Raw genomic sequence first — 24743 nt, 5'->3', positions numbered from 1 at the left:
CCCCCCGAGCATCCCACTTCCCACGCTGCAAATTTTGCTCTTCTCTCGTGTTTGCTCGTGGCCCTTGGCGCTTCAGCCGCTCACTGAAGAATCAGGCGCCATCAGGCTCGGCCTCACACCACCTGTTGTCGCCCATACCAGTACAGTAACAACGCATCCTTGCACTCCAAATGGCCGACGCGTCTCCCTCCCACCCACTGCCTTCCCTGTCCCTTCTGAGAACCCTCGAACCCCCTGGCTCAGGGAAGACGCGATCATGGCAATCAATCCCGCATCCAGACCCGTCTACACCGCTCCTCGCAACCGGCTCCGCAGACAAGTCCGTCAACATCTGGTCGCTGCGAGATTTCTCCCTGATCTCGACGATAAGCGGAGGACATAAGAGGAGCGTGAGAACTGTCGCGTGGAAGGATTTCGGCGGCAGCACCAAGGTCAGGAGGAAGACGGAGCGGAAGAAACCTGTGGTGTTGGGCACAGGTAGCTTTGACGCGAATGTCGGGATTTGGATGTGGAATGATGATCGGAGGTGGGCGGCCTTTCGAGATGCAGACGATCAAGAGAATGAGAAAGGCCGAACGCCGCAGGATGAAAGGAGCATGTCTTCTGACACGGGCGAAGTCGACATGACCAACGACCTGGCCGACGACGAAGATGAAGAGTGGCATTTTTCCACTCTGCTGACGGGTCCCGATTCCGAGATCAAATCCATTGAATTCTCGCCTCCCCATTACCCGGCGAACCTCTTGGCGACCAGCTCAAGAGACAAGAGTGTTTGGATCTGGGAAGAAGTAGAGCCCGAAGAGTGGGAAACTATTGCGGTCCTGAGTGAGCATACGGGCGATGTCAAATGCGTTGGTTGGTGTCAGGGGGCAAGAAGGGGGAACGGCCGCAGGTCGAAGCGAAGAAAGCTCGAAGATGCAGGAGATCGAGACGGAGATGTCGATATGGGAGACACAGTTGGGCGACCAAACGGCCTGAGTTCCGCAACAACAAGGACCCAACAAGACGTCGACGTCGACGAAGAAGACGAGGTGGACGTCCTTGGCTGTCGCCCCATCCTGGCGAGCGGTTCATACGACGACACAATCCGCCTCTGGCGGGACGTCGAGGAAGAAGGCGACTGGATCTGCGTCAGCGTGATCGACGGCCACGGGGGGACAGTTTGGGATCTTAAGTGGGAGAAACACGTCAATTACTCCCTCTTGGACCTCTCGCAGTGTCGCAACGAACGAGACCGAGAGGTTGCGATACGAGAATTTGAAGCAGATTGGATACCTCGCATCATCTCTTGCTCCGACGACCTTACGGTGCGTGTGTGGAGAAGGGAATTAAGTGAGGCCGAAAAAGAGAAGAGAAGAGCACAGTCGCAACACCAGTCGGCGCCAATGGGATTTGCGTCCTCGCGAATACCCAGCGTGATCCGCCCGATGAGCGCGATGGAGAAATGGGTCGACGACTCGACATTGCCCGCCGTGCATGTACGGAGTGTATATGCAGTGGATTGGTCGAAAAGGACCGGGATGGTGGTGAGTTGCGGCGGAGACGGCACGATAGCGGTGTACAAGGAAGTAACTGCGCCAGCATCCGCATCAGCAGCCGCAGACAGTGCGTCGAGCGGTGGAAGTATGGAAGGAGACGACGTCGTCATGAACGGCACGACGACAACATCGCTATTACCCAGGCCCACCCCAGAGAACAATAACGTCCAGGGCGGCGACGACGCGCCTTACAGGCTGCACCGCTCGAAATGGGAAATCGTGGCGCTCATGGAAGCCGCCCACGACGAGTTCGAGATCAACCACGTCTGCTGGGCCGAGCGGCGCGACAAGGATAGACGGTTCGACGGCGAGGAGATGATCATTTCGACTGGCGACGAGGGCGACGTTAGAATATGGACCTTGCCTGACGACCTCATGGGAGAGTTTTGAGCGAATCTGTTGTGGCGAGGCTCGCTCGCTGCCTGGCTCGCCATTGAGGCGAGAACGACATGGATATTGGATTTTATCTCGAGTAGAGGGAGTTTTAGAAGCTTGTAGATGATGGAGAGGATGGAAAATGAAGAGCTGTGAAGTTCTTGCCATGATATATATGTATGCCCGCCATGCTTTGCATACGAAATCTCACTCCTCCTCTTCCTCCTCCCTGCCCGCAAGGAGTCCTTCAAACCGTTCATCTAGGTTAGCTTTTTCCTCGCACACTCTCTTCTCTCGCTACAGGTATCCCGTGCCGAAAACGCCCTCAGGACAGGTAGGTACCTAGCACGAGATCGATCTCCCCTTTGCTGGGTTTCTGCGTGTGTTGGGTGCCAATCCAGCCCTGCCCAGTCTGGTCGACCGCCCTATTGTATATCCTCCATATCTATATACGAGGGAGTTGGACGTGCGTGGGCCGACTCTCTGTCCACCGTCGTCGATCCACCTATCGTTGATTGGGGGCAAAAGTGCTGATGGGTATATATGCATGCATTACATAGAATGGATTTCTCAGAAGCTGCAGAGTCCTCGGTACAATTGAGATTTCGCTGTACGTAGCGGAGATCATCATCTCAGAAGCCAGCCATCGTTTCCATACAAGGGGACTTGGTACCGTAGCCCAAGACAGGAGAAGAGAGGAGAGGAGAGGAGACTTGCTTGTTGTCGAGAGAATTTTGAGAGCAAAGGTTCCGGAAGTGATGAGCTAGTGTCTAGTCACTCCTACTTGTAGATGGGAGGCTCTGCTTGACTGCCTGACCGCGTGATAACCGTGTGTGGATCCCTCGCAGGTTCAGCCTTGTCAGCCCTTAGCAAGGCTGTAACCCACTAGGTCTGGTTCAAATCATTCACCTTTATATTTTTGTTGCGCTCAATTTCTGTCACACAAAGACCCCCTACCACGACTAGGGCGATTCCGAACCGAGATCACAGCAGGCAGTCCAGGTCCTGTCAGGTCAAACTAGCACCGGGCTAACAGGCATCAGGACCTCGATTCGATCCTTCTCCTCTCCTCCGATGACGACAAAATCTATGTCTTGTCAGGACGAACTAACAATAACGGGTTGGCAGGCAGCAAGACATCGATTCGAACGGAACCGATTGATTCAACCGTATAGAGTTTGTAGTATAACCGGCCGAGAAAAACCAACCCCGAAAGGGGCGAGTTTCGCTTAACACAGACCAGAGGTTGGCTGTTCTGTGTTAAGTTTTTGCACTTTTTGACGCCAAATATCAATCGATGGTTTTTGTGTGATCCGCGTGATCCCCGTGATACACCGGTTGATCGTTGAGGGATGTATCTGCTTGGCGAAGTGTGCTAGTGAGATGCATCACCAACGTTGGAGGCAAAAAGACATGCCCGATTCGTGAAGTTGTCCACTTGAACCTAGTGAAGTCAATCATAGTTCAGTCTCCTTCGAGGTAGGCCTCTTTCTTCAGCCGCTTCACGGCCTTGCGAGCTTGATTCATACTCCCTCCCAGGAACTCCAGCTGTCGAGTTCGCTCAGCCAACGCGTCTTCCGTCACGTCGTCCAACACAAACTTTCCCATTTGCCCTCCCCTCCATTTCTGCACAAACTGCAAAGCCGAAGACTCAAAGTCGGGCAGCCCGCCCTTCTTTAGGCGACCCTGTTTCCGCGCGAGGCCCTCCAGCACATCAAAAATATCGTTGCTTGGTTCAGCAAACATGCTATATAACGCCGGATCGCGAAGATTGAGGTGGTACAGGAGATAGTCGGCGATGGTTGTGGGCGGGATAATCGTGTCTTTGACATTTCCGCAGAGAGCGAGCTTCAGCATACTCTCGGCATCTGGGACGTAGGGAACGAAGACACCAGGAGTGTCCAGAACATATACGGCCTCTCTACCACCTTCCGCTTCTATTATCTTGACATCACTGCCGATCTTCCTGGTTACTCCTGGTTGATCTCCAGTTCTCGCAGCCTTGCTTTTTCCCAAGCTAACATTCCGCAAAGCGTTGAGAAGAGATGACTTCCCAACATTAGGCATGCCCACGACCATGAGACGGGTGCCGAAGAGGGAGGTCGAGGCATTCGCGTGCGCCCGTGCAAAATCGAGGACTCGGTTGATAGCGACTCGCGACTTCACATCTGCAAAGAATGATGTGGATGGAGAATCCCATTTCTTGATGATCTTTTCTCTCTGTTCCAGGTCAGAACCGCCATGTGCAAGCTCATTCCCCGGACTGCTCATACCTGCTTGTCTTCACTGGTGAAATTGCTTCCCAGATCTTGCTTGGTGTAAACTATCAATCGGGGTCGTTCGCCGAGGTTGGCTTCGAATAACGGATTACGAGAGGCAATGGGCGTTCGATAGTCTCGGCATTCAATGACCAGATCGATTTGCGAGATCATTGATTTCATCTTCGACAAACCGGCCGCATGATGGCCCAGGAAGTAGGATCTAGGTATCGACTCGAGGTGTGGGTACACTCGGCGAGGCACGAATGGGCCCATGTTGGATGAAGGCGTTTTGCGGTGGAAGGTATAGGTCTTCAGCCATTGTCCTCATTTTAGCCGCTCTATGTGTTATTGCAGCATGCTGGACGACCTTTGGATGGGGAGGAGTTGGCACGAAGTTAGGTTCGTGAGGTAGAATTTGCGCGTGGAGTTGAAAATGCCGGCTACGGTGGAGTATGTTTCGCAAGGCGTAGAGCACACTTCCTTTCCACTCAACAAGGCTCCCACGAGAATCATCCTTCGCTCTGATACACGCGGCCATTCTTCGAAGGTGAGTTGTACCGACAAATGGATCATGGGCTGATAGTCTGTAGAAAGGCTTCAAACCCTTGGAGCTGCAAGTCTATTGGTGGAACCAAATGATATGTGGCCGAAAGTGCTACATCATTCCTCCACACAAACTACTTGTTCTAGGCAAATGAACCCCAGTCTATTGCAAGAAAGTCCTAAATGCAGTACGATGACACTTGGAATACAATGCAAGCTAGATGCGAAGCAAGTGCAGCGTTCAAGACGATGTCTGGGGTCTTCTTGGGTCCATTTGGTCCTTTCTTCCCTTCAAAACACCCAGGACAAGTGGCCCAAGGACAAATTCGATGCTCTGATACAGCATGCCACTTCGAAGGCCTGAGTTCAGTCAACCATTTCGTTTAATAGCGCATTTTGCGATGCACTTATGGGAGAGAGTATGGCATTGCATGTCGCTCAGCACAACATGACACCGCATCATTTGCTTTGAATCCTCTGCCTGCCCACTCGACATCTGGAGAGTAGCACGCAAGGCGTCGGACGCAAAATTGCTCTCTTGTACCACAATTCTTTCTTTGGTTTGACACGATGTTTGCAGATTCGGTGGCCGGCCATGTCCAACGGCTACACTGCCCCTCAGCTAGATACGGTGTCCGCCTAGGACTTCCCATCGCTTAGCGAACCAACATTTCCTGTGCGCAGAGCACCACCGGCTTCTGTGAGGCAATTGAGCTGCGAAGGCGTCAAGAAGACCAGCATTGCACCGCTTCAGCTGTCGAGTCGGCAAGCTTTGACTGTCTCCCGTTTATCCCGTCTTTCAGGTTTGTTGCAGTGCAGAGCCTTTGTCCAGCTCTGGCATGGTGGATAGTTCTGTTAACGCGCAGCTAGCGTTTCACTGAGTTTCACTTCAAAAACTGCCGTTCAATGTCTGCACCAAGCAAAAACTTGCTTGCGAATTGCAAAGAAGCTTTCCGAGGTACTGTCTCTTTTATTCGAGGTTCAACGATCACGTTGTCAGTTGGCTCAGAGCAAGAGACCGGGACTCTGTGCTGTCATGGTTCACAATTTGATGTGTCGACGAGAATGGCTTTTAGAAATTGCTTCGTGCACCGAACGCCACGACCTGCAGACAGTCTGACGCAAGTGGGCATGGAAGTGCCAACAAGCTTGGTGCGCAGGGAACAACAGACCAAATTAAGAGAATTCCAATGCGCGGATTGAGGCTGTTGCTGGCTTTCATGCGTGCACCGAGCATTATACTGTCCTTCACCAATTCTTGATCCGGGTCACCTTTCCAGGAGACTGTCCCGGGACTGGATCTACGCGAATCCAGACTGATATCGCAAATCCTAGTTGAGATTCCCAGTTATCGAGTCCTGAAGTGTCCCGAAATGCAACACTAGCCTCAATATCGGAGAGCTGGCAACCCATCCGCCGGTTACACGATGAATTCAAGCTAGGACGACGGGTGTCGAGCTTACTGTCGCACCACGAGGTAAGAAGATCCGCTGTCGCATCATATCAGCATCCAGGTTGCCCCGTACGTCTTCTCGATGTCACTCACAAGTGGCCGCCGGTTTCAGCAGCGTTGAGGGTCGGGAATTTGAGCGACGAGCCCAACGACAAGAGCGTGGATCGAGCAACCGCAGCCCTGGAAAGAGTTACCGACCAGCTCGGGACTGTGAGCAGCTGAGATCATGGTCATGCTGATATGCGCATCGCCTTATAAGGCTGGAGTGAGAAGGCTTGCGAGGTTGAAGTTGAGATCCTTCCAGGAAAACGCACCGACAGCCGTCACCAAGAACGGGTGAACCAAATGGCCGGGTACAAGCCCTAGAGAAACTGTCCTACACTCGGGCTGTAAGCCAGCAGATTTAGACCACCTACTCCGCGCTCGAGGAATTCCAGTTGACGCCGATATTGACGCCATTGCGCCACTACCAGGATACAAATAAGAGGTACTCCTGTGCCCAGGCAGTTGGCTCTTTTCACAATCAGAACTGCAGTACAGCTCCGTTACAGATGACATTTCGCAATCAATCGCTCAAAAGCAGATCGGCAAGCACCCGAAGGATGGTGGCCACGCGTGCACAAGTCCAGGTGAATGGACAGCCCATGCATGATGTTGCACAGGTCAGTGTTCTACAGCATGGTCGAAGCAATGTCGATGATTCTGGCGAAGATAAACGTTGCACAGACGGGGCAAATTACACACCTTAAGGAGAGATCGATTGTCTTGCGTGCATAGGACAGGCATGTTGCACCTTAGACTCCTCTGGCTCGTACGGTGAAGGTTTGCTGTCGGAACCGTTTGTTTCGTCGTGGAGCTTGAACAGAAGATCAAGGCAACCGGCACTACAAGGCGCGCCGTGGTGCTGGAGGTCAGGGCCGGGATAGATTTGCCCGAAAGAGGAACAATCGATAGATGGCGAAACGTGGGTCCCGTGGCGTCGAGCAGTGGCCAATCACAGCCGTCCAGTGGGTCACATCCGTTATCGCCGTACCAAGTTTGCGCTAAACCCCTTGTGGCAAGGCTGTCCGTGCAGCCAGCCGGAGAGTTGTGCATTCTGACGACCTCTATCGTCTCTCGCTCCATCTACCTTCTTGTTCGGATCCCTGGAGCGCCAGTCAAGTCGGGCCTGGATCTGGCTCGTTGGGCTTCCTTCTGCCGATTCGTCCCCTACTCTTTTGGGGCTCACCCATCAGTCCTTCTGCGTGGCAAGGTCTGGAGGTAGGTTGCTCGATAACCTGTCACGAACCACTGCGATCACCCCCGTCGAGGATGGGCCGTGCAAGCTATGCCCCGGTACCTGTGAGGCCGTGCTAATGGCCGCTGGGATTCAAGTACCTTGTCCGAGCTGTCCTCAGGTTGCGTATCTTGGCTGATAGCTCTATACACCTCTCCAATAAGCGGTGGGGTTCACAATTGGCCACGGGCACAGACCCTGCGTGCTCTACACCCATTTGAGCTCTCTTCTCCCTTGACAACATCATCAAACCCCCTCTGGTCTCCCCAATTCCACAGCCCTTGCTGCAAGCTCAATCTTCTCTGTCCTTACCTGGCCTTCCTGCGATTTTGTTATACAGTCAGGTCTTGTCTTACCGCTATGCTGAACGTCGCTTAGCCTCGGTGGTGTGACTTGACCCATTATCTTTGTTTTTGCTTGCATTTTGCCCTGTTCGGGAGATCTTCGAGATCCGCCGTCGATATTTATATCAGCGCCATTTCGCCGTCCCTGGCATCGATTGTCGAGAGGCGGTACTTGGCTTCTGCACGCTTCCATTGACATATGTCGCTTGGCCAGTGTTGGTGGTCGTGACTTGCAACTGAGAGACTTTGGGACGGCTTTCGACTCGGCCTTCCAAAGGAAACCGCTCGGATCCTTTTTGGTTGTACATATACATCGCCATCCCCTTTGACCCTCCACTCAGCTTCTTTCTCAACTCGGCTGGGATGGGGTCATTCCTGGACGGGCGAAATCTGCTCTATGCAGGCCTTGCTGTCTGCGTCAGCATCATCACCTATCTGAGCCTCAGTCAGCGGCAGAAGGAAGTCGTCTTTAGAAGATTGCGGTTACGAGGTCGTCGTACGTCAAGTGCAGATACGCCACCTCGATCTCTCTCGCCAGAGAAGAAGGTACCCAACAACTCGCCACCGAAGTCATCCGAATATGTCAACACCTTCCCACCTCTGACCAGAGAGAACCTTTTGCTAGCCGCTGCCTCTCTACCCGAAGATCGCCGCATGGTCTTGCAAAATTCCACTTTCGACGAGAAGAACTGGACTAAATCTATTCTCGGATTTGACGAGGACTTCCGCAAGGCTGATCCCAACAAGTATGTCTACACTGGCTACAAGATCCAAGAAATTCGAGCGCTAGGAGACTTCCCCGACTATTCTGTCCTCAGCGATGTTCCGCTTCCAAAACCATACCATGAACATGATATCAACAAAGCTCTTCCACGACCATATCGACCATTCCGATGGGCGTACCATCAAACCATGTGTCGGTACCCCGTCCTTTGTTTTTATAATACGTAACTAACCCTCTCTGCTCGCAGCACTTACCAAGATGGAGCCAGACTGGTGGCTGGAACTTGAAAACACATATGTGGCACGAATTGCTCAACGCAAGCGGCTGTATGCCGAACATGGCGAGGCTGTGCTTCAGTGGCTCCCCGGCTCCGAACTAGCCTGTAAAGAGCTCATGGAAATGGCGCTCCAGTTCCTTTGTGCACGCTATCCCCAGTATTTCCACCTGCACTCCGACAAGAAGACATTCGAAAACAAAATTCTCGGCACAAAGCAGGACGTCTCAGCCAAGCATCCTCTTCTGGTCCTGTTGGACAACGTCCCCGAGGACTTTGCCATCACGTTGCGTAACCCCGAGACCGGTTACTACCATTTCCGCGCGGGGATGATCTGCTCGGCCTTGGGCTGGAATGTCGGAACCAAGATTGGATTGCAGTTGCACCAGATCCACGCGCCGATCCCCGATTACAAGGAGAAGATGCAGTTTAGCATGGATAGGTAGGCTGGGCTCCGAGCCATGACGCATATCCTCATGTATCGTTAACATTACCCAACAGATTCTTTACCAAGATGCCCGCACCGAGACCCATCCAGCGCGGCTCATGGGGCCTAGAAGTCGACCAGCCGCTCTACATGCCCCCAGGCGACCCGCACGAAAAGTACCGTGACTTCCAATCCCCTGACCTAGACCTCTCCCGCATCCACTTGCGCGTCGATTGGCAAACCCTGCGCCGCCTCCCTCTCTCCGGCGGTATCGTCTTCAACTTCAAAGCGCTGTTCACCCCCGTGGCCGAGTTCCGTGACGAACCCTACATCCCTAGCCTGGTGCTGAAGGTGCTCCGTGACGGCAAGGAGAATCTCATGAAGTACAAGAACACGTGGCACGTGGAGCATGTGGTGATTCCGGCGTTGGAGGAATACGAGCGTGAGCAGGTCCGGAAAGGCCTCGTTGAGAAGGACTGGCAGCATCACACACTCGACGAGAGTCCTTATTTCCCCGGCTGGAAGGAGAAGTGGGTGACGCAGCAGGGGTTCGGGGACGTGGAGTAACGCAACAAGGGGGAGGGCGCCAATAAATACAATGCAATGTGTCTCGCTTCGTGGAATGCCACTGGGAAGTAGGGATATAATTTTTTCACGAGTGCGAACACACAATCTCAAGAAAAAGGGAGGGCCCGACGCAAAGGAATAGATCCTACTCCATACTCACACCATACCAACACCTATACACCACCCTACACAAGCCGACCCGATCTAATTGAACGACATGAACCAGCACCAGAATTTCATCCAACACCACCGAAAACAGCACAACGATATAGAGCTCGTCATCGACATCCCCGAGGTCCGGACGGAGGTTGAAATATCCCGTATTTTTCCCTTCGTTTTCTTTCTTTTTCCCGCGACCGACCTACATAGTAGCATAATCCGCCTGTAGCTAACTCCCACCTTGCATTCATATATACTTCTGCATCTGGACACTGGATAGGCATTCAGCGTCTACATGTATCTGGTTGATTGATTTGGGTGTCTCTTTTTCTTTTTCCTTTTTCCATTCCCTTGTTTTCTGTCCCCTTTTTCTACAACTTTGTTTTCCGAGCTAGGGTCCTCGATGGCGACTTAGGCCGGTCGGGTCGCGATGAGCGCCGCAGTGCGAATCTGAGACGGGCCATGGGCACCGATGGGATAGGATTCGGATCACAGACCCGCTCCAATGGCCAGCTAGCTGCCGAGCTACTTAGTTCCATAGCGAGATAGTTATCTACTCGTGCATAGTAGCTCTTCGCTATGTAGCGAGGCGGTTTGCGCCCGCGTCGATCAAACGTCAGTGATGGTTGCTCGACGCCAGATGCGAAACGAGAAACCAACCACGAAGCCAATCCAAAGAACGAGGCATGTGATAATAAATCAATAATCACGACCCCGGATTCCTCCTCATATGTATTTTATTTTGAACACGCCGAACTGTGCTTCGTGTGTTACCATTTTCGTTCAGGAAGGGGAGCCATGCCGCTTCACTCGGGCATGTGACGGAGCGTAAAGGGAGCCGCGCAGAGTGCGGGGAGGAGCACGCCCGAGCACTAGGCGAGCCACAGGGAGTGCTGCCCTGATGCCAACGCGCAGAAGCCAGTTCGGGCTCAGAGGTCTCCTTTTTGGGCCCTCGGTTACAATCGCCCAAGCTGTTCACCTCATTCGTTTCGGCCAAACCCGCTGCCTGGCAACTTTCGGTCTTTCATTGTGACGCGTCTTACTCAATCCTGGCATTGGATAGGCAGTACAGTCGTTCTCGAAACTGCCCTCCCCTTCTTCTGTAGGTCCCCTAGCGGAGGAGGAATCATCTGACGAGGAATGTATACGCTGCCAAAGAGAGAAGCTGAACTGTGACTGGTGCAACCATGCTACTCAAGTGTTATGGCGCAAGAAGAGACTAAAAATGCGGGCTGCAACTATCGGGTTTGACACGAACAACCCAGGCGAACAGAATATTCGGGAGAACTATTTTGGCAGTTCCTATCCCCTACGGGGTGCACTCCATAACAGCCCAGGCATTTCGGTCTCACCTGGGGAGCTATTCCGTCGCTCGTGGTCGCCCGAGGAGTACTCACTTTCTTTTCATGATCATGCCAGGTGGGCCATATCCTTGACATCGGTAGCATCTCTTCTTTTCGATCCGATAGTGTTCAATGCTCCTTTAATATCGCGGACTGAATACTAGCCCATTGTTCACGACCTATTCTGCCGCGTCCGGCGTGTCCAGCCATATCCCCAATGAGGCGTTCATGCTCAGCAGCTTGTCGGGCGTCTTCATCCATACAATCTCGTTAATGTGGAACCATTTCATGGCCAGGTTATTCTCTTCCATAATCTTCTGGATTCCGTCTTTTCTCATTTCCGGGTGAAGAAAAGTCCACCGTGGGTACGCGGTGAGCCACCACTCCGTACAGTGCTTTTACCAACTTCGAACCATCGCCTAACTCTTCGAGCCATTCGGTATTGGTTCGGGTTGTTTTAGTAGATTGATGGTCTTTAAATCGGATGATATATTCTGTTTTGGTTGTTCTCACTGCGGCTAGATGTACGTCTTTGGTTGTATCGACATTCAGGAGCGAATTCCGGATGTAGGTGTTAGCCGAGTCCGTAGATAGATATCTTGTAAACTCTATCTCGGTGTCCTCACCGTTGGCGAGCCTAGGTTGTGTGCTGATTCGGACATAGTTGGGGTTTTCCTTCGGATTCCTAGTCTTTGTCGATCCTGATAGTTCGTCTCGGTTCTGGCTGTTCCACCGCTGGCAGCCATACATGCCCATGATCTAGGGGAGGGAGTAGAACCAGCCGGGATAGAGCCAGAATAGGCACTGAGTTGTGTGCGCATGGATCGGATTTCATCCTTTAGTTCAGTATTCCGGTTTTTGAAGGCTTCCTGTTCAGATTTGATCTCTTCAAGGTCCGCTTTCAGATGCTCAATTGTGTTGCCTTCTTTAATGTTGATCTCCTTCATATCTGCGGCGAGTCCCAGACTATCATCAAGACTGGTGTCATTTTCATCATTTCTGCTAGTAAACTCGAGCATAGGGGGACTCCTTGGTCGCGGTGAATGAATTTAAGCTGTTCCTTTGTCCTTTTAGATATCCCCTCGTGATCCTTTTGGATTCTGGCGGCGATGTTGGAGATAGCGACACCACCTGGTGAGAATTGAGAGACCAAGCGGCGCACAGACAGTGGATTGAATGGTTCATACTGCATACCCTACCCGTGCCAATACCGTGCACGTGACGAGGCTATCATAAATGCAATGGAACGCGTGTAGTGTGTACATTGATTGCTATCCAACCCCCCCTTTTTCTCCCTTCTCTTCTTCCTTCCTCCAATACCCTCCTGGGCTTGTGGAATCCCCATTTCCTGGTGCTATCAATCCCGCTCTAAAACCTTTTCTCGTAGCGTTCTGTCTCACCGGCTCTAGAATCCACTCTACTCGTGAATGTTTGATGGTGGTTTTCATTTGATCATTGAGATGTTTATATACCTTTGCTGGGATGCTAGATGGTTGTGAGATGAACCAAGCATCGAGTTAATGACCAGACAACCTTGGGGGAGAGGGGCCCAGATTTCTACAACCAGGCTGTTGAAGACCCATGCGGAACGGGCATGCTCAAAGGAGTTAATGTTGGCACTGTCCAAACTATATAGCACGCCAAAACATCTAGCTGAGAGCAGCTACCGCTGTCAAACATCTAGCTCCTGCGACTAGCATAATAGATCTCACAAAGAGTTTCGTTCTTTGGAGGCACGGCTTTTTAACTTCACTAAAGCTTCTTTTCACGTACTGTAAGGCTGGTTCCCTCTAGGCTTCTGCGACCAGACCCCTTAAATGAACCACGACGACCTTGTCTATCTCTCTTCCAAATATTGAAAACATCAACAGCAATCGCTTTGAGACTTGTTGTCGGGGGGATGATGTTAATGTTGACGTTGATGTTGAATTACGGTGGTGGTCCTCAGCGAGTCAAGTGAGCCTCAACCCGATTTGATGCTGACGGTGGCATTTCTGAAGCCTAAAAACTCTCCCCATTCCCATTGATTAACTCGCTGTCCTGCCTTTTCAGTGCGAAGGGGTGAGTCAATAGGGGCACTGTGTACCTTAATATACCTTGCAGGATTATTATTCGTCTTAATCAACCTCCACAAGATAATCACCGAAGGCGGAAGGGTAACTATGACGCCAACGATAGCAACAATGGCTTCGAGTGATAATGGGGTCATTGTCGTTCATGGGTTATTTTTGGTTCAGCGGGAAAGAGAAGGATTTTGATGTGGAGGGTCTCCGTACACCTGCTCGGGTAGGGTCTCGCCAGAACGCTCCGTGGGGAGTGTTTTGCTTGTGGGAGGTCCGCACTGATATGGATTGTAGACTCGCCCAGAATCTTGTGTCCTTGACTCGCGACGGACCCGGCTGATCAAGGCCCACTCTGGGCTTCGTTGCTCCCAAAAATCTGTTGGGGGTATTTGGCAGTGATGCCTGGCGTGCGCGGTGAGCCGTGAAGGCTAACCCCCTCAGGCGTATGTCTTTCCTCTTTGATGATAAGGTTTCCAAAGTGCCCGTTTCGAATTCCCAATGCTAGCAGTCCTCATGTATACGATTGGGAACTTGGTTCGTATTCTATTGACATGCTACGTTACGGCAGGAGGCCCCGGGCGGATCGTTGTGGCGCTCGCACAAGATTTTGGGCTCTGGCAAATGAGATCAGTGGGTTGCCTGGATGGGCAAAAAGACTCTAGGTCACGACAGCTTGTCCTTGATGGCCAGCATTGCGTTGCATCCGAAGTTTAGACCCTCCCAAGATTCTGGCATCTAGCAACGGGTGTCACCGTTTGGCTGATGAGGCTTTCAAATTTGGGTTTGGACAGCCCTCAGATCCTGGTTCTTCCAGTCTTAGTAGCTATCCTAGCATCCGACGGGAATATATGGACCTTCCCTGGACATTTGGGGTTAGTCAATCGGCCTTTCTGAGCGTGGCGCTGCTAGGGCCTTTATAAGGGTAAGATTTTGGTCAGAGAATCTGCTGGTGATGATCGAGGCTTCCCAAAGGCTCAAGTCTCATTAAATCCCAGCGAAAGTGTATACAGGACCGGGTTGGGACACGGAGTGGAACGAAGATATTCCCCCAGCTCCTCTTTTCCTTCTATTCCATCCCAGAGACACTTAGAGAGCAACAATATCGAGCCTTTTGTGCTTGGCAAGGAGCCAGCGTGTCGTTCCCTTTTTCTGTTTCCTTTAGATATCCAAGAAGGATATCCAGTTCATAGTGTTTGTTTTGCACTACTTATTTCCTTTCAGCACGCAAGGCTTCCTCTGTTTGTTGCCCTTTGCTCTGTTTTCTTGTCCTCGATGGATAGCCACCCAAAAGTGAACGACCTAGCACCACCACAGTACAACGATCTCCTGACTTGGGACAACCTCCCAAGCCCGCAGGAATTCAAGCCCAGCGTAGTACGAAGCGCGCACCGAGGGATCCGGTCGGTCATGTCTTGTAACCCTCGCTGTTCCTTAAAATTCATTACCAGTGGGCCCTAAGCTATATAGCCATCACCTGCCGAGCGTAGTAAGCCTCCAGAAGGCGCAGCGCGGCGATGTGACCATTCTCAGAAGCAAGTTCTCGTGCTCTTGCGTACTGTTCACTCCCTTGTCCGATGAGTTGCGCTCCAGCATCCAGGAGGAACTGTAGCATATCGATCCGACCATGTTCAGCCGCCCCTTCAAGTGCTGTTCTCCCTCTTACCTTCGCGGGCGAAGCGTCGATGTTAGCTCCCTTCGCTAGCAGTATAGTCGCTATCCCGATGTCTCCGTTGATAGCAGCAAATTGAAGCGCAGTTGCTCCATTTCGACCACACGGAGGTGCATTCACATCTGCACCTTGCTCCAAGAGTATATCTATAATATCCGTTTTGCCTCGCTCAACTGCCCGTTGCAGCGGCGTAGCCGACATTTGCTTGACGGGTGGCAGATTCACATCTGCTCCGGCAGCTATTCGCATTTTGACAAGTTCCGGTCTCTCCTGGTTGATGGCTGACAGAAGAGCGGTATTATCTCCAGTGTCATTCACGATCTTGTTAGGATCCGCACCGCGGTGCAAGAGCATCTGGATCACCCATAGGTCCTTGCTCTTGTCAACCCTGATTGCTGTTCCAAAGGCAGACTCTCTGTGCCCCTCAACAGAGGAGTGGACAAAATTCTTGTATTCTCCATAATGGAACCTGACGATGGTGTTTGGATTCACGCCACTCGATAGTAGCGCTTCAATCATGACAGCATTTGATGATGCGATAGCATGCTGCAGTGTTGGGCAACCAAATCCTGTCGAGAAGTATTTATACCTGGCTAACCTGGCTGTTAGCAGTGTTTGCATCACCTCTACGCTCTTGTAAACAGCAGCAGTCAAGGACTGCTCATTCGGGTCCGCCCCCAGGTCAAGGAGAAAGTGGACCATGTTGATGTCATTGTTCCGAACAGCAGCTGAAAGAGCTGTATGTCCAAAATAACTGGCAGCTGAAGCATTAACGTCCGCACCAGCATCAATCAAAAGCCGAATGATGGTCGAGTCACCTCGCTCGACTGCTATCGTGAGTGCCGTTTTGCCTTTTTCCCACGCAGGCGCGTTAACATCACCTCCTGCAGCGATTATGTCTCGGATCAATGGGTGATGACCAAATTCCACTGCTGCTGGTGGTGCTGAAGTTGTACATCTGTCGTCAATGCCTTCATAATTAGTTATTGTCGTGTTAACCTCTGCCCCAGCAGCTAAGAGCTTTTGTGAAAGGCCAGCATCCTTCTGACGTATTGCCTCCAAAAGGGGAGTGCTCTTTGTCTCAGTGTTCCGGTCGTTTACGTCTGCACCAGCCGTAAGAAGTAACGTAGTGACGTCGCTTTTGCCCCGGGCAATGGCTAAGCAGAGAGCGCAATCTAAAGACTCGATAGCGGTAGCTCGGTATTTCGACCCATCACTGAGAAGGAGACGAAGGACTGAAATGTCTCCCCTAGAAGTAGCTGCCTGGATGGCCGCAGTCAGCCCGGGAGAGCCTCGAAGTTTGGCGCCAGACGTAGATAGAGTGTCAATCAGATCTTTTTGTCCACGTCTTATAGCTGCGGTCAGTCCATCACTGAGGCTGCTTTCCTTTATGCTGTCTTCTGCAGAGTCAAGCAGGTGCCAAAATATTCCCCATTTACCAAGGCGTGCTGCCGCTTTGATTGCTTTCTGCGTGACTCGAGCTGAAGAGCTGAGGAAGAGATTGACGATGTCCAAGTCGCCCACCTCCACGGCTCCGACCAACGCGGATTCGGTAACATGTGCTCCCCTCTCCAACAGTATTTGGATCAAGTCGACGCTGGAAGAGCTCGATGCCGCCTCCAACACAGTTTCTGGTTCTCCGTCGTAACCAGGAGTAACGGCATTCACATGAGCGCCGGCCTGAAGTAGATGGCGAACCGTCGAGATAATATCGGATATAGGCCCAACACTTCGCACTGCCGCAGCGAGTGGAGTAGTGCCGGAATGGTCATCTGAGAAATTTGGATCTGCCCCCGCAGAAAGAAGGACAGCAACAAGTTTCGAAATGCATGATGATGCAACCTTTGTCAGCGGGGATTCATCTGGGGGATTGACATTGGCGCCGACGCGAAGGAGAACTTGTACCAGCTCAATATCATCAATGTCGCTATTCTCAATGTCATCAATGTCGCTATTCTCAATGTCATCAATGTCGCTATTCTCAATGTCATCAATGTCGCTATTCTCAATGTCATCATCGTCGCAATTCACGACTATTCGTTTAATTAGACAGCTCAGAGGAGATTCAGTGTTTCGCAATGAGCTGTTGACGTCTGCCCCAGCATCCAACAATACTGCACAAGCTCCAGGCTGCGCAGTTCGCAAGCTCGTTGAAGCGGTGAGCTGACACCAAGAATTAGACCATCTCAACTCATTGGGATCAAGACCAGAATCTAATATCCTCTTGACAGTAGGGGCATCCTTCTCCTCCATCGCGAGAGAAAAGAACTGCTCGGCAAGGGCTTCGGCCGTCGGCCCGCCAACGGATAAGAGATATTCAAGAACCCCGACATCCGAACGGCGTTGGATCCAGTTATAGACGTTTTTGCCAATATCCGAATTCAGGGTAAAGACCTTGTTCGAAACCATGAACAGAGTGAGATTTAAAAAGTCCACTGCGGGTGATGAGTGTTGCGGTAAGGTCATCTGCGAATTTGCGGTGCCGCAGGAAAATAGATTTTCTGGGATCCACGCATTGAGGTTTCTGCCGAATGCTGTCAGAGGGCCTTCTCTGTCTGCTCCTTTCTGGAAGTGATCAACAATGCTCGTTTGAAGATCCGGCAACCTGACAGCGGATGTTGAACTGTTGCTCTCGGGGCTGCTTGCCTGCAGAGGGTCTGCAGACCAAGATTGGTAGGTCCCTTTCAAGTTCAAGTTAGGTTAAAGGGCTCATTGGTTGTTATCGAAAAACATTTTGGTTCCAAGGAGTCCCCCCCTAGTAACCACGGAAAAAGCATGATCACGGATCCACGCACCTTGTATGTTGACTGCCGATTTGAAATGCATGAAGGGGAGGGAGCTTATCAAAAAAGTCGTGTGATTCGCTAGCGTTGGTGTGACAAAGACAGGTGCTGGAGAGGTTCTTCCCGCAGCGGGAGTAGGAGGAGAAGGCAACGGTGTACGAACGGTAATGTCCCCTGGTGTTTGGGGTGATGATGCTGGTGCTTTGGATGAGCGGTGATCTGGGATACGGAGGGAAAACAATGTGTTTATACCTTGAAAACGCATTCTTGAGCCAGAACCATACCGTGACATAGCTTTCTGGACTTTCTCTGGGTTCATGGGTAGCCCATTAATGTACACCTCGGTCTCTTTGTGGTCTCTTTCCCGTTTTTGAATTTTGTGTGTGACGATAGCCCATTCTTCTTTGGTTAAGTTTTTTCGGACGTTCCATCTTCTGAAGGCCGTTCGTATTGCGCCTTACTTCGGAGACTCAACTGATAGGCATAACTAGAACAGGGTGGATGGCAGTCGGAGCTTACGTCGCAGTGAATTGGTATTTCGTCTTCATCTCTTCCATGACTTTTTCCAGACTCTGATCTTCAATCAGGTACAACGTGCAAATCGTGTCCCTAAAGGGATCCCATAAGGGATCCCATTTTGGATCGGTGGCATTCACGTCGGCGTTCAAACCAGGCATCTTTCTAACCTTTGGAGACAAATCTGAGCTGAAGGAGGTTGGAGGTGAGAAGTGGGATAGAATGGAAGAAGCCTTGCCCTTGGCTTATATAGGGCTCCCGTGTGCCACGGTTCCTGCTGTCCTCTCCAGGGCCTGAGATGCCGCTAGGAGGAACGATTCTGTGTGTAGCTCTAGTTTTGCCTTGCGCCACTCACATTGATGGCGTCTGATTGGATGCGTCCAGAATCTGGTGTGCCCAAGTTGCCTTGCATTAGCGCCGAAGGCGTCTCCCAAAATCTTGTTGCTCCCTCTCCTGTCATGGGCGGGATTACCTCAGGACAGCAATTCGCACAGGGATTGGTTAGCCGAATGGGCATAGAGGACGATTATTCGGGGATATTACATGTATGTACGTATATGTATATATATACATACATACGCCTGTACTTGAATTAAGTCAATTTGAATCGTCACACCTCCCCGATCTGTCCATCGAATTACAGTTTTGACGTAATGTAAAGATCCTCCTCCGTTTGGAATCCTTGAGACGGCTGCAATTGGGCTACCGTAACTAGCCAGGTCACACGCATCGACGGCTACATACTACTACAGTTTCGAGGTCACCAGCTGCCAATTCCAGGCTTATCGCGGACTTTCGTCCCCAGCAAGAAAGAATATGATGGATAGTTCTGGAGCAGAAGCTCACAAGAGCATCGTCCTCGACCTTCCGGCATCTTTCGAGGTCAAAGTGGAAGATGTCATTTCTTTCAGCTTAGAGGACGAGGAGTTTAAGAAAACCGCCGCAGCCCGCACTGGTGCAGGGATCCTCCTCGTGGCCAAAATATGTGACGCCCTCCTGAGTTGGGGCGGCTACAGTGACGAAGACATCCGTAACGTCGCGGGCCTCGTCGCGAGGAACTTGATCACTTGCGAGTCGTCACACGTCAAAACTGAGCATGAGATGAACAACGACGAGAACAGCAACAGCAACAGCAGAGGCAAGGGGACGGGGGTTCTAGGGAAGACGGTCGAGTCTATGCTGAAAGGACTCCTTGATCCTAACGTCCCGCGGTCAAAACACCTGCACATCAACTCCAATGAACCCGTCTTGCTGGTCAATTTCGAGCAACTTCTCCACCCGGAGAACAGGGATTGGGTCAACGATGTGATTGACACAGCGGTCCTGCAGCTTCAACAGCAGTGGAACATCTGGCCCGTTCGTGTATATGCCCATGCCAACCCGCTCACGCCACGAAAAGTAGCTGGGGGTGGCGGGGCTACTCGCCGTGGCGATACCCTTGGAGATGCATTTTCCATAACATTGCTGAATGTGGTAAATACAGACATTGGCGGCCCGAGTATGCCCCAGCTACTCGACGCTAAATGTGATGCTGCAGAGTGGAACGGGTATGTGAGGAGGGAGGTATGGAGGGGACGAGAAGTCGTGGTTCGTGAGGAGGGCGAGGGAAATTGGGGTCAGCGGGAAGTTGCTGCTGTGGATGCCGATAATGCGTCCGAACGATCTTTTAGGAGTGAGAATGATGACGACGATGACAAGTCTGTGGGCTCAGACGCCCTCAACTTGGTGAATTTGAAGAGCCCAGGGCAGCCTGATTCGCCAGAACGGGAGGATGGAACAGCCGCTCAGCACGCGGAAGTAACTCCGAAGACAGGTGCTCGTGAAGATACTCCTCTCTTAACCCACCTCGAGGAGGATCAAGTCCGGGGCGATATGGATGACGGCAATGATAATGATCAGGATGTTGCTCAAGCGACGACCCAGAAGCAGCCACTGCCACAGGAGTTCGAAGTGCCTGAGAGACACATAAAACATCCGACATGGGAACGCCACGATGACGGCACGTCTCTGATCGACCTCATCAGATCCCAGGTGTCCATGATCGTGCCATTCGGGACGGAAGATGCAGGACATGATGTCGGCGACATCGAGGCTGATGTGGCCAAGTCGAGGTCAGAGAAGGCCGAGTCATCGTCCCCCAGCGACGACGAGTTTATCGTCGTTTGAAGTCAAGCTTCAATGTGATTTCAAGCTCCGATGTGAGTAATGCATGCCTTTTGGTCGTGCTTGTGTTCAATCACTGGTCGAACGACTCCTGCTCCTGCTCCTACTCCTGCTCGACGACCTGGGACTCCTCCCATTCTCAGAAGCTGTCCCGTTTCTTTCCATATCTTCCCCATCTTCCATACCCTCATCCTCATCTCTCTTCTCGCCATTTTCCTCCTCTTCCATGGCATCCAGTTCCGCCTGCATCGGACTAACCCGCTCATTCAACTGTTCCAAATCCTCCAACAACTGCCTAGCAGGCAATTTCCATAAACTTGTCCCGCACACTCTATCCTTCGTGAGCAGATTGTCCACGAACTCGTCCATGTGTATCAAGACATAAGATTCCTTCCTCCTCTGCCTTAATTTTCTCGAATCCTCTAGAAACGGTTCCAGAGTCTTGTAAATGTCTGCAGGCTCGAATGTCAAGCGGACATAGAATGCTGCTAACGCTCTCAGATATTTCCACTCCTCTCCTCCATTTTGTAGGTATTCGAGCACAATCTCTCGGTCGGGGACGAGCGTCAGGAGTTTAAATGCGAGGCAGATGAAGGGCGTGGGTTTCATAGCTACGCCATAAGTACCGCCAATGTAGCTGAGTTCGACGGCTCGATCGCACAAGGTAGCTGCGTTCAGGCCAAAACACTGTTCTTTCCAGTAAAGGGAGTCGGTGATGCGGTCGCGCATGGCTGTCTCTAGGAGGAGTGCAGGATTTTGGCCTCGCACCAGAGGACCGCTGTAGCCGCGGTTATCGAGGGTGTTGGAGGCATCGGCGCGGTGCGTCATTGCCACTCTTTGTTCAAGGATGGGACGAAGGATAGCAGGAGTCTAGCGGTCATTAGCACGTTGGATATTGCGCGGAGAGTGAGCGGCGTGAGTGAGTTTGGCGCATGCAAAAATGTTACTCACTCGGACTTGCAAGGCTGGCATCAACGTCACAGAACAACGAGGCTGAAAGTGCTCGTGACTCGGCCCTTTTCGGATTAGCGTGATTCATCCCTGTGCTCACGTCTGGCGAGCGGGCTCCTCTTCAGCCTCACCAGCCTCACCAGCCTCATTTCAGCCTTAATTGAGAACGCATGGAGCTATTACCAAAACGAATAGGCACCAGTGGGGGCTTACCGTACTTCTCAGGTCGACATAGCCCCACACAGCCACAATCAAGTATGGTGGCATCCTTCCCATATATTCCACGATGCGCCCAACAGGGCTTCATTGGTTCGTGTGGTGCAACGCATTCTGCTCTGATTTCACAGATGGTTGACCCAGTGAGTGCGATTGGAGTGGCAGGGAGCGTCCTGCAATTCCTCGACTTCGCTGCAAAAGTGGTAACCAAAGGGAATCAAATCTATCGTACTCGTGATGGGCTCCTGCAGGAACATCAGGATCTCAATCTCGTCACCTCAGACCTCTTGCTGATGAAAACGAAAATCGAAAAGCTCCATCCAGACGAGACAATACCTGACCAACTGCTGTCTGCTTCCGTGGAACTAGCCAGGCAACTCCTAACAAGACTCAATCAAGCCCAGGCGCAAGGCCGATTACGAAGATGGAAGAGCCTTCGCCAAGCAGTCAAATGTGTCTGCTCAAAGAAGGAAGTAGACGACATGGCGAATCGATTGGCAATGTTTCGCGACCAGATTACGTTACGCTTAATGACATCCGTGAGGTGAGCTAGTCGCCTTCTCAAACCCAGTGTCTCTGAGGCTAACGTGGAAAGCACGGAAACCAACCGAAACCTGCTGTGCCAGACAGAAGCAACAAGAAAGATTGGACAGCAAGAAAAGGCACTCGCGTCAATTCAAAACAGCATCGGTCAAATTAAATCCCAGGTCGAGGATGTGGCCCAAGTGGTGAGAAGAGAACACCTTGTCACGAACGAGTTTGTCAGCACATCTCTTGACAATGCAACAACAACACTCACGAAGCTCATCGAAGAATACGGCTTGAATTTGCAAAGAACACTTGAGTACCTGCAGACTTTAAGCCCACCACAAAACTTACCAGAAAAGGCCACAAAGCCATCCAACAACCCAGAAACCACCGAGATAGCCATATTACGAAGCTTCGCATATCAAAGCATGAAGGTCCGCACAGAGGCAGTCGCTGCTGCCCACGCCGAGACTTTCCAATGGCTCTTTCTAGGTTCAGAAGACGTCGAACGACCATGGGATGACTTCATCGAATGGCTCGAAACTAAGAACGACATCTATTGGATAACTGGTAAAGCTGCGAGCGGGAAGAGTACCTTGCTCAAGTATATCCTGCAAAACGGGAATACTCGACGGGGATTAGAACTGTGGGGAGGCGGCTCAGAAGTTGTGATAGCCAGCTTCTTCTTTTGGTCGCTCGGGGACAGCATGCAGAGATCACAGTGTGGCTTATTACGGTCGCTAATTTATAATATCTTGCAGCAAAGGCCGAGTATGATCAGCCAGGTCCTTCCAAGTCTGTGGCAACAACTGCATCACCAGCCGCTGGATTTCTTCAAATCATTAGGATCAGCGTGGCATGCGTGGTCCGTCAGCGAGCTCAGGGATATTTTGACCACACTAATCACCCAGAACGAAAGCCTGCTCAAATTCTGCTTGTTCATTGATGGCTTGGATGAATTTGACGGCGATCACCGCGAAATCGCCGATTTTTGCTGGCAACTGTCCCAATTTCCGCACGTCAAGATTTGTCTTTCTAGTCGTCCTCTTATGGTATTCGAAGAGGCTTTTAACAGCTACTCTCATCTTCGACTCCAAGATTTGACTCGGAAGGACATCGAAAGATACGTATTCGACAATCTTTCAGACCATCCAAGGTCCAAGGCGTCACATGATCTTTCTTCGCAGATTCTATCCCTGACAGATGAAGTGGTCAAGCGAGCTTCTGGCGTTTTCCTATGGGTGGTTTTGGTTGTGAGATCTTTGCGAGCTGGCATGACGAATCACGATTCGCCGTCTGACCTCGAACAACGTCTAAATGAGTTGCCACTGGAGCTTGATGGGATGTATTCCATGATCCTCGAGAAAATCGAACCTCATTTCTACCGACAGCAGGCATGCCGTTTACTCCAGTTGATGTATCACGCCAGAGGCTCACTTTCAATGCTGGAACTGTCATTTGCAGACGACCCCGATACAGAGATCCCCTCCAATCGTGATTTCTTCGCCATGTCTCCAGTTGGGCTCCAAGATCGAATTACTACAATGGGCGCTCGTTGCAAAAGCCGTTGTGGAGGCCTACTCGAGGCTGTTCCGTCTTCAAGATCGAGCGGACCGGGACGTCATGAATTCTGCCCGGATGTTAACTTTCTCCATCTGACCGTCCGGGAGTTCCTCGAGAAGCCCGAGGTATGGTGTCTTCTGTTACGCCATACCTCGGAAACTGACTTCAACGCAAATCGAGCACTACTTCGAAGCTCTATTGTAATGTTCAAACTTCATCAGAGCTCTCCAGCAGTCGAAAACGCCGGCTTTGGGGATAGGTGCACTTCCATGAACTCTCATTTCGACAACTCTATATTTTATGCTCGACAAGCGGAGGCCAGCGGTGGACAACCATTACTAACTCTGACAGATGAGATCAAGAACCTCGGTCAGCACACTCTCTACGCTGAAAAATCAGGTCCATCTCAACCGTTTATTGAGTTTTTGGTATCTAACGGTTTAGCTCTCTCTGTGAAAGCTAAATATGGTTCAAAGCTCCTCCCACTTGACCGGGCGTCTTCACGGCCCCTGCTTCAAACTGCCCTAAAGAATTTCATTAATATCCCTCGATTCGCCCCATCGATGATAGCTCTTCTTTTGCAGGCTGGCCTGGACCCAAATCGGCGGCTGTCCCGGAGTAGCCATACCGTATGGACTGATTTCCTGATTTCGATTGGCAAGGAAACAACAGGTGCAGATTGGATTGACAAGAAATCCGAGCTTCTCAGACCCTGCCTTGATATTTGCGAGCTATTTCTGCTTTACGGAGCAAACGAACGGCTTGACATGGGTCATAGCATAGGACAGTGTCGCTGCCAGGAAGGCGGTGATTCGATTTGGTATCGAACGGGAGGAAGCTCTGGCAAAGCCTTGTTTCAGATGCTGCTGTCTCTCTTCCCAAACGACAAAGCCAAACATTTAGAGAACCTCAGAAACCAAGCACAGAGTGCTGATTCTTGTCGAACGATGCCGAGACAGTACTCTGTTGGTCTCCGGCAAGGACCACAAGGCGATAACAATAATCCT

General features: G+C 51.4%; 9 protein-coding genes across 9 annotated transcripts; 4 read left to right on the top strand and 5 right to left on the bottom strand.

Annotated features, from left to right (window-relative positions):
* Positions 1 to 170: 170 nt before the first annotated feature.
* Z519_01570 (uncharacterized protein) lies at positions 171 to 1928 on the top strand (the record flags this gene model as incomplete). The annotated part of the gene is made up of 1 exon (XM_016759327.1): positions 171 to 1928. The coding sequence occupies one exon, from the start codon at positions 171 to 173 to the stop codon at positions 1926 to 1928; it is 1758 nt and encodes a 585-aa protein (XP_016624655.1).
* A 1449-nt stretch (positions 1929 to 3377) lies between these two features.
* Positions 3378 to 4447, bottom strand: Z519_01569 (uncharacterized protein; the record flags this gene model as incomplete). The annotated part of the gene is made up of 2 exons (XM_016759326.1): positions 3378 to 4133; positions 4187 to 4447. 2 exons carry the CDS (start codon positions 4445 to 4447, stop codon positions 3378 to 3380), a joined length of 1017 nt encoding a protein of 338 aa, XP_016624654.1.
* Positions 4448 to 8153: 3706 nt separating this feature from the next.
* Z519_01568 (uncharacterized protein) lies at positions 8154 to 9782 on the top strand (the record flags this gene model as incomplete). Its single annotated transcript, XM_016759325.1, has 3 exons — positions 8154 to 8706; positions 8762 to 9230; positions 9290 to 9782. 3 exons carry the CDS (start codon positions 8154 to 8156, stop codon positions 9780 to 9782), a joined length of 1515 nt encoding a protein of 504 aa, XP_016624653.1.
* Positions 9783 to 11463: 1681 nt separating this feature from the next.
* On the bottom strand, positions 11464 to 12231 carry Z519_01567 (uncharacterized protein; the record flags this gene model as incomplete). Its single annotated transcript, XM_016759324.1, has 2 exons — positions 11464 to 11598; positions 11911 to 12231. 2 exons carry the CDS (start codon positions 12229 to 12231, stop codon positions 11464 to 11466), a joined length of 456 nt encoding a protein of 151 aa, XP_016624652.1.
* A 2575-nt stretch (positions 12232 to 14806) lies between these two features.
* Positions 14807 to 17482, bottom strand: Z519_01566 (uncharacterized protein; the record flags this gene model as incomplete). The annotated part of the gene is made up of 1 exon (XM_016759323.1): positions 14807 to 17482. The coding sequence occupies one exon, from the start codon at positions 17480 to 17482 to the stop codon at positions 14807 to 14809; it is 2676 nt and encodes an 891-aa protein (XP_016624651.1).
* Positions 17483 to 18207: 725 nt separating this feature from the next.
* Z519_01565 (uncharacterized protein) lies at positions 18208 to 18476 on the bottom strand (the record flags this gene model as incomplete). Its single annotated transcript, XM_016759322.1, has 2 exons — positions 18208 to 18286; positions 18319 to 18476. 2 exons carry the CDS (start codon positions 18474 to 18476, stop codon positions 18208 to 18210), a joined length of 237 nt encoding a protein of 78 aa, XP_016624650.1.
* A 658-nt stretch (positions 18477 to 19134) lies between these two features.
* Positions 19135 to 20481, top strand: Z519_01564 (uncharacterized protein; the record flags this gene model as incomplete). The annotated part of the gene is made up of 1 exon (XM_016759321.1): positions 19135 to 20481. One exon carries the CDS (start codon positions 19135 to 19137, stop codon positions 20479 to 20481), a length of 1347 nt encoding a protein of 448 aa, XP_016624649.1.
* A 66-nt stretch (positions 20482 to 20547) lies between these two features.
* Z519_01563 (uncharacterized protein) lies at positions 20548 to 21306 on the bottom strand (the record flags this gene model as incomplete). Its single annotated transcript, XM_016759320.1, has 1 exon — positions 20548 to 21306. One exon carries the CDS (start codon positions 21304 to 21306, stop codon positions 20548 to 20550), a length of 759 nt encoding a protein of 252 aa, XP_016624648.1.
* Positions 21307 to 21776: 470 nt separating this feature from the next.
* Positions 21777 to 23940, top strand: Z519_01562 (uncharacterized protein; the record flags this gene model as incomplete). The annotated part of the gene is made up of 3 exons (XM_016759319.1): positions 21777 to 22189; positions 22241 to 23861; positions 23917 to 23940. 3 exons carry the CDS (start codon positions 21777 to 21779, stop codon positions 23938 to 23940), a joined length of 2058 nt encoding a protein of 685 aa, XP_016624647.1.
* Positions 23941 to 24743: the final 803 nt, after the last annotated feature.

This window comes from Cladophialophora bantiana (genome assembly GCF_000835475.1).
Source record: "Cladophialophora bantiana CBS 173.52 unplaced genomic scaffold supercont1.2, whole genome shotgun sequence".
Taxonomy (NCBI): domain Eukaryota; kingdom Fungi; phylum Ascomycota; class Eurotiomycetes; order Chaetothyriales; family Herpotrichiellaceae; genus Cladophialophora; species Cladophialophora bantiana.
Note: the sequence above shows the minus strand (reverse complement) of the source record. Positions and strands in the feature narration are given on the sequence as shown.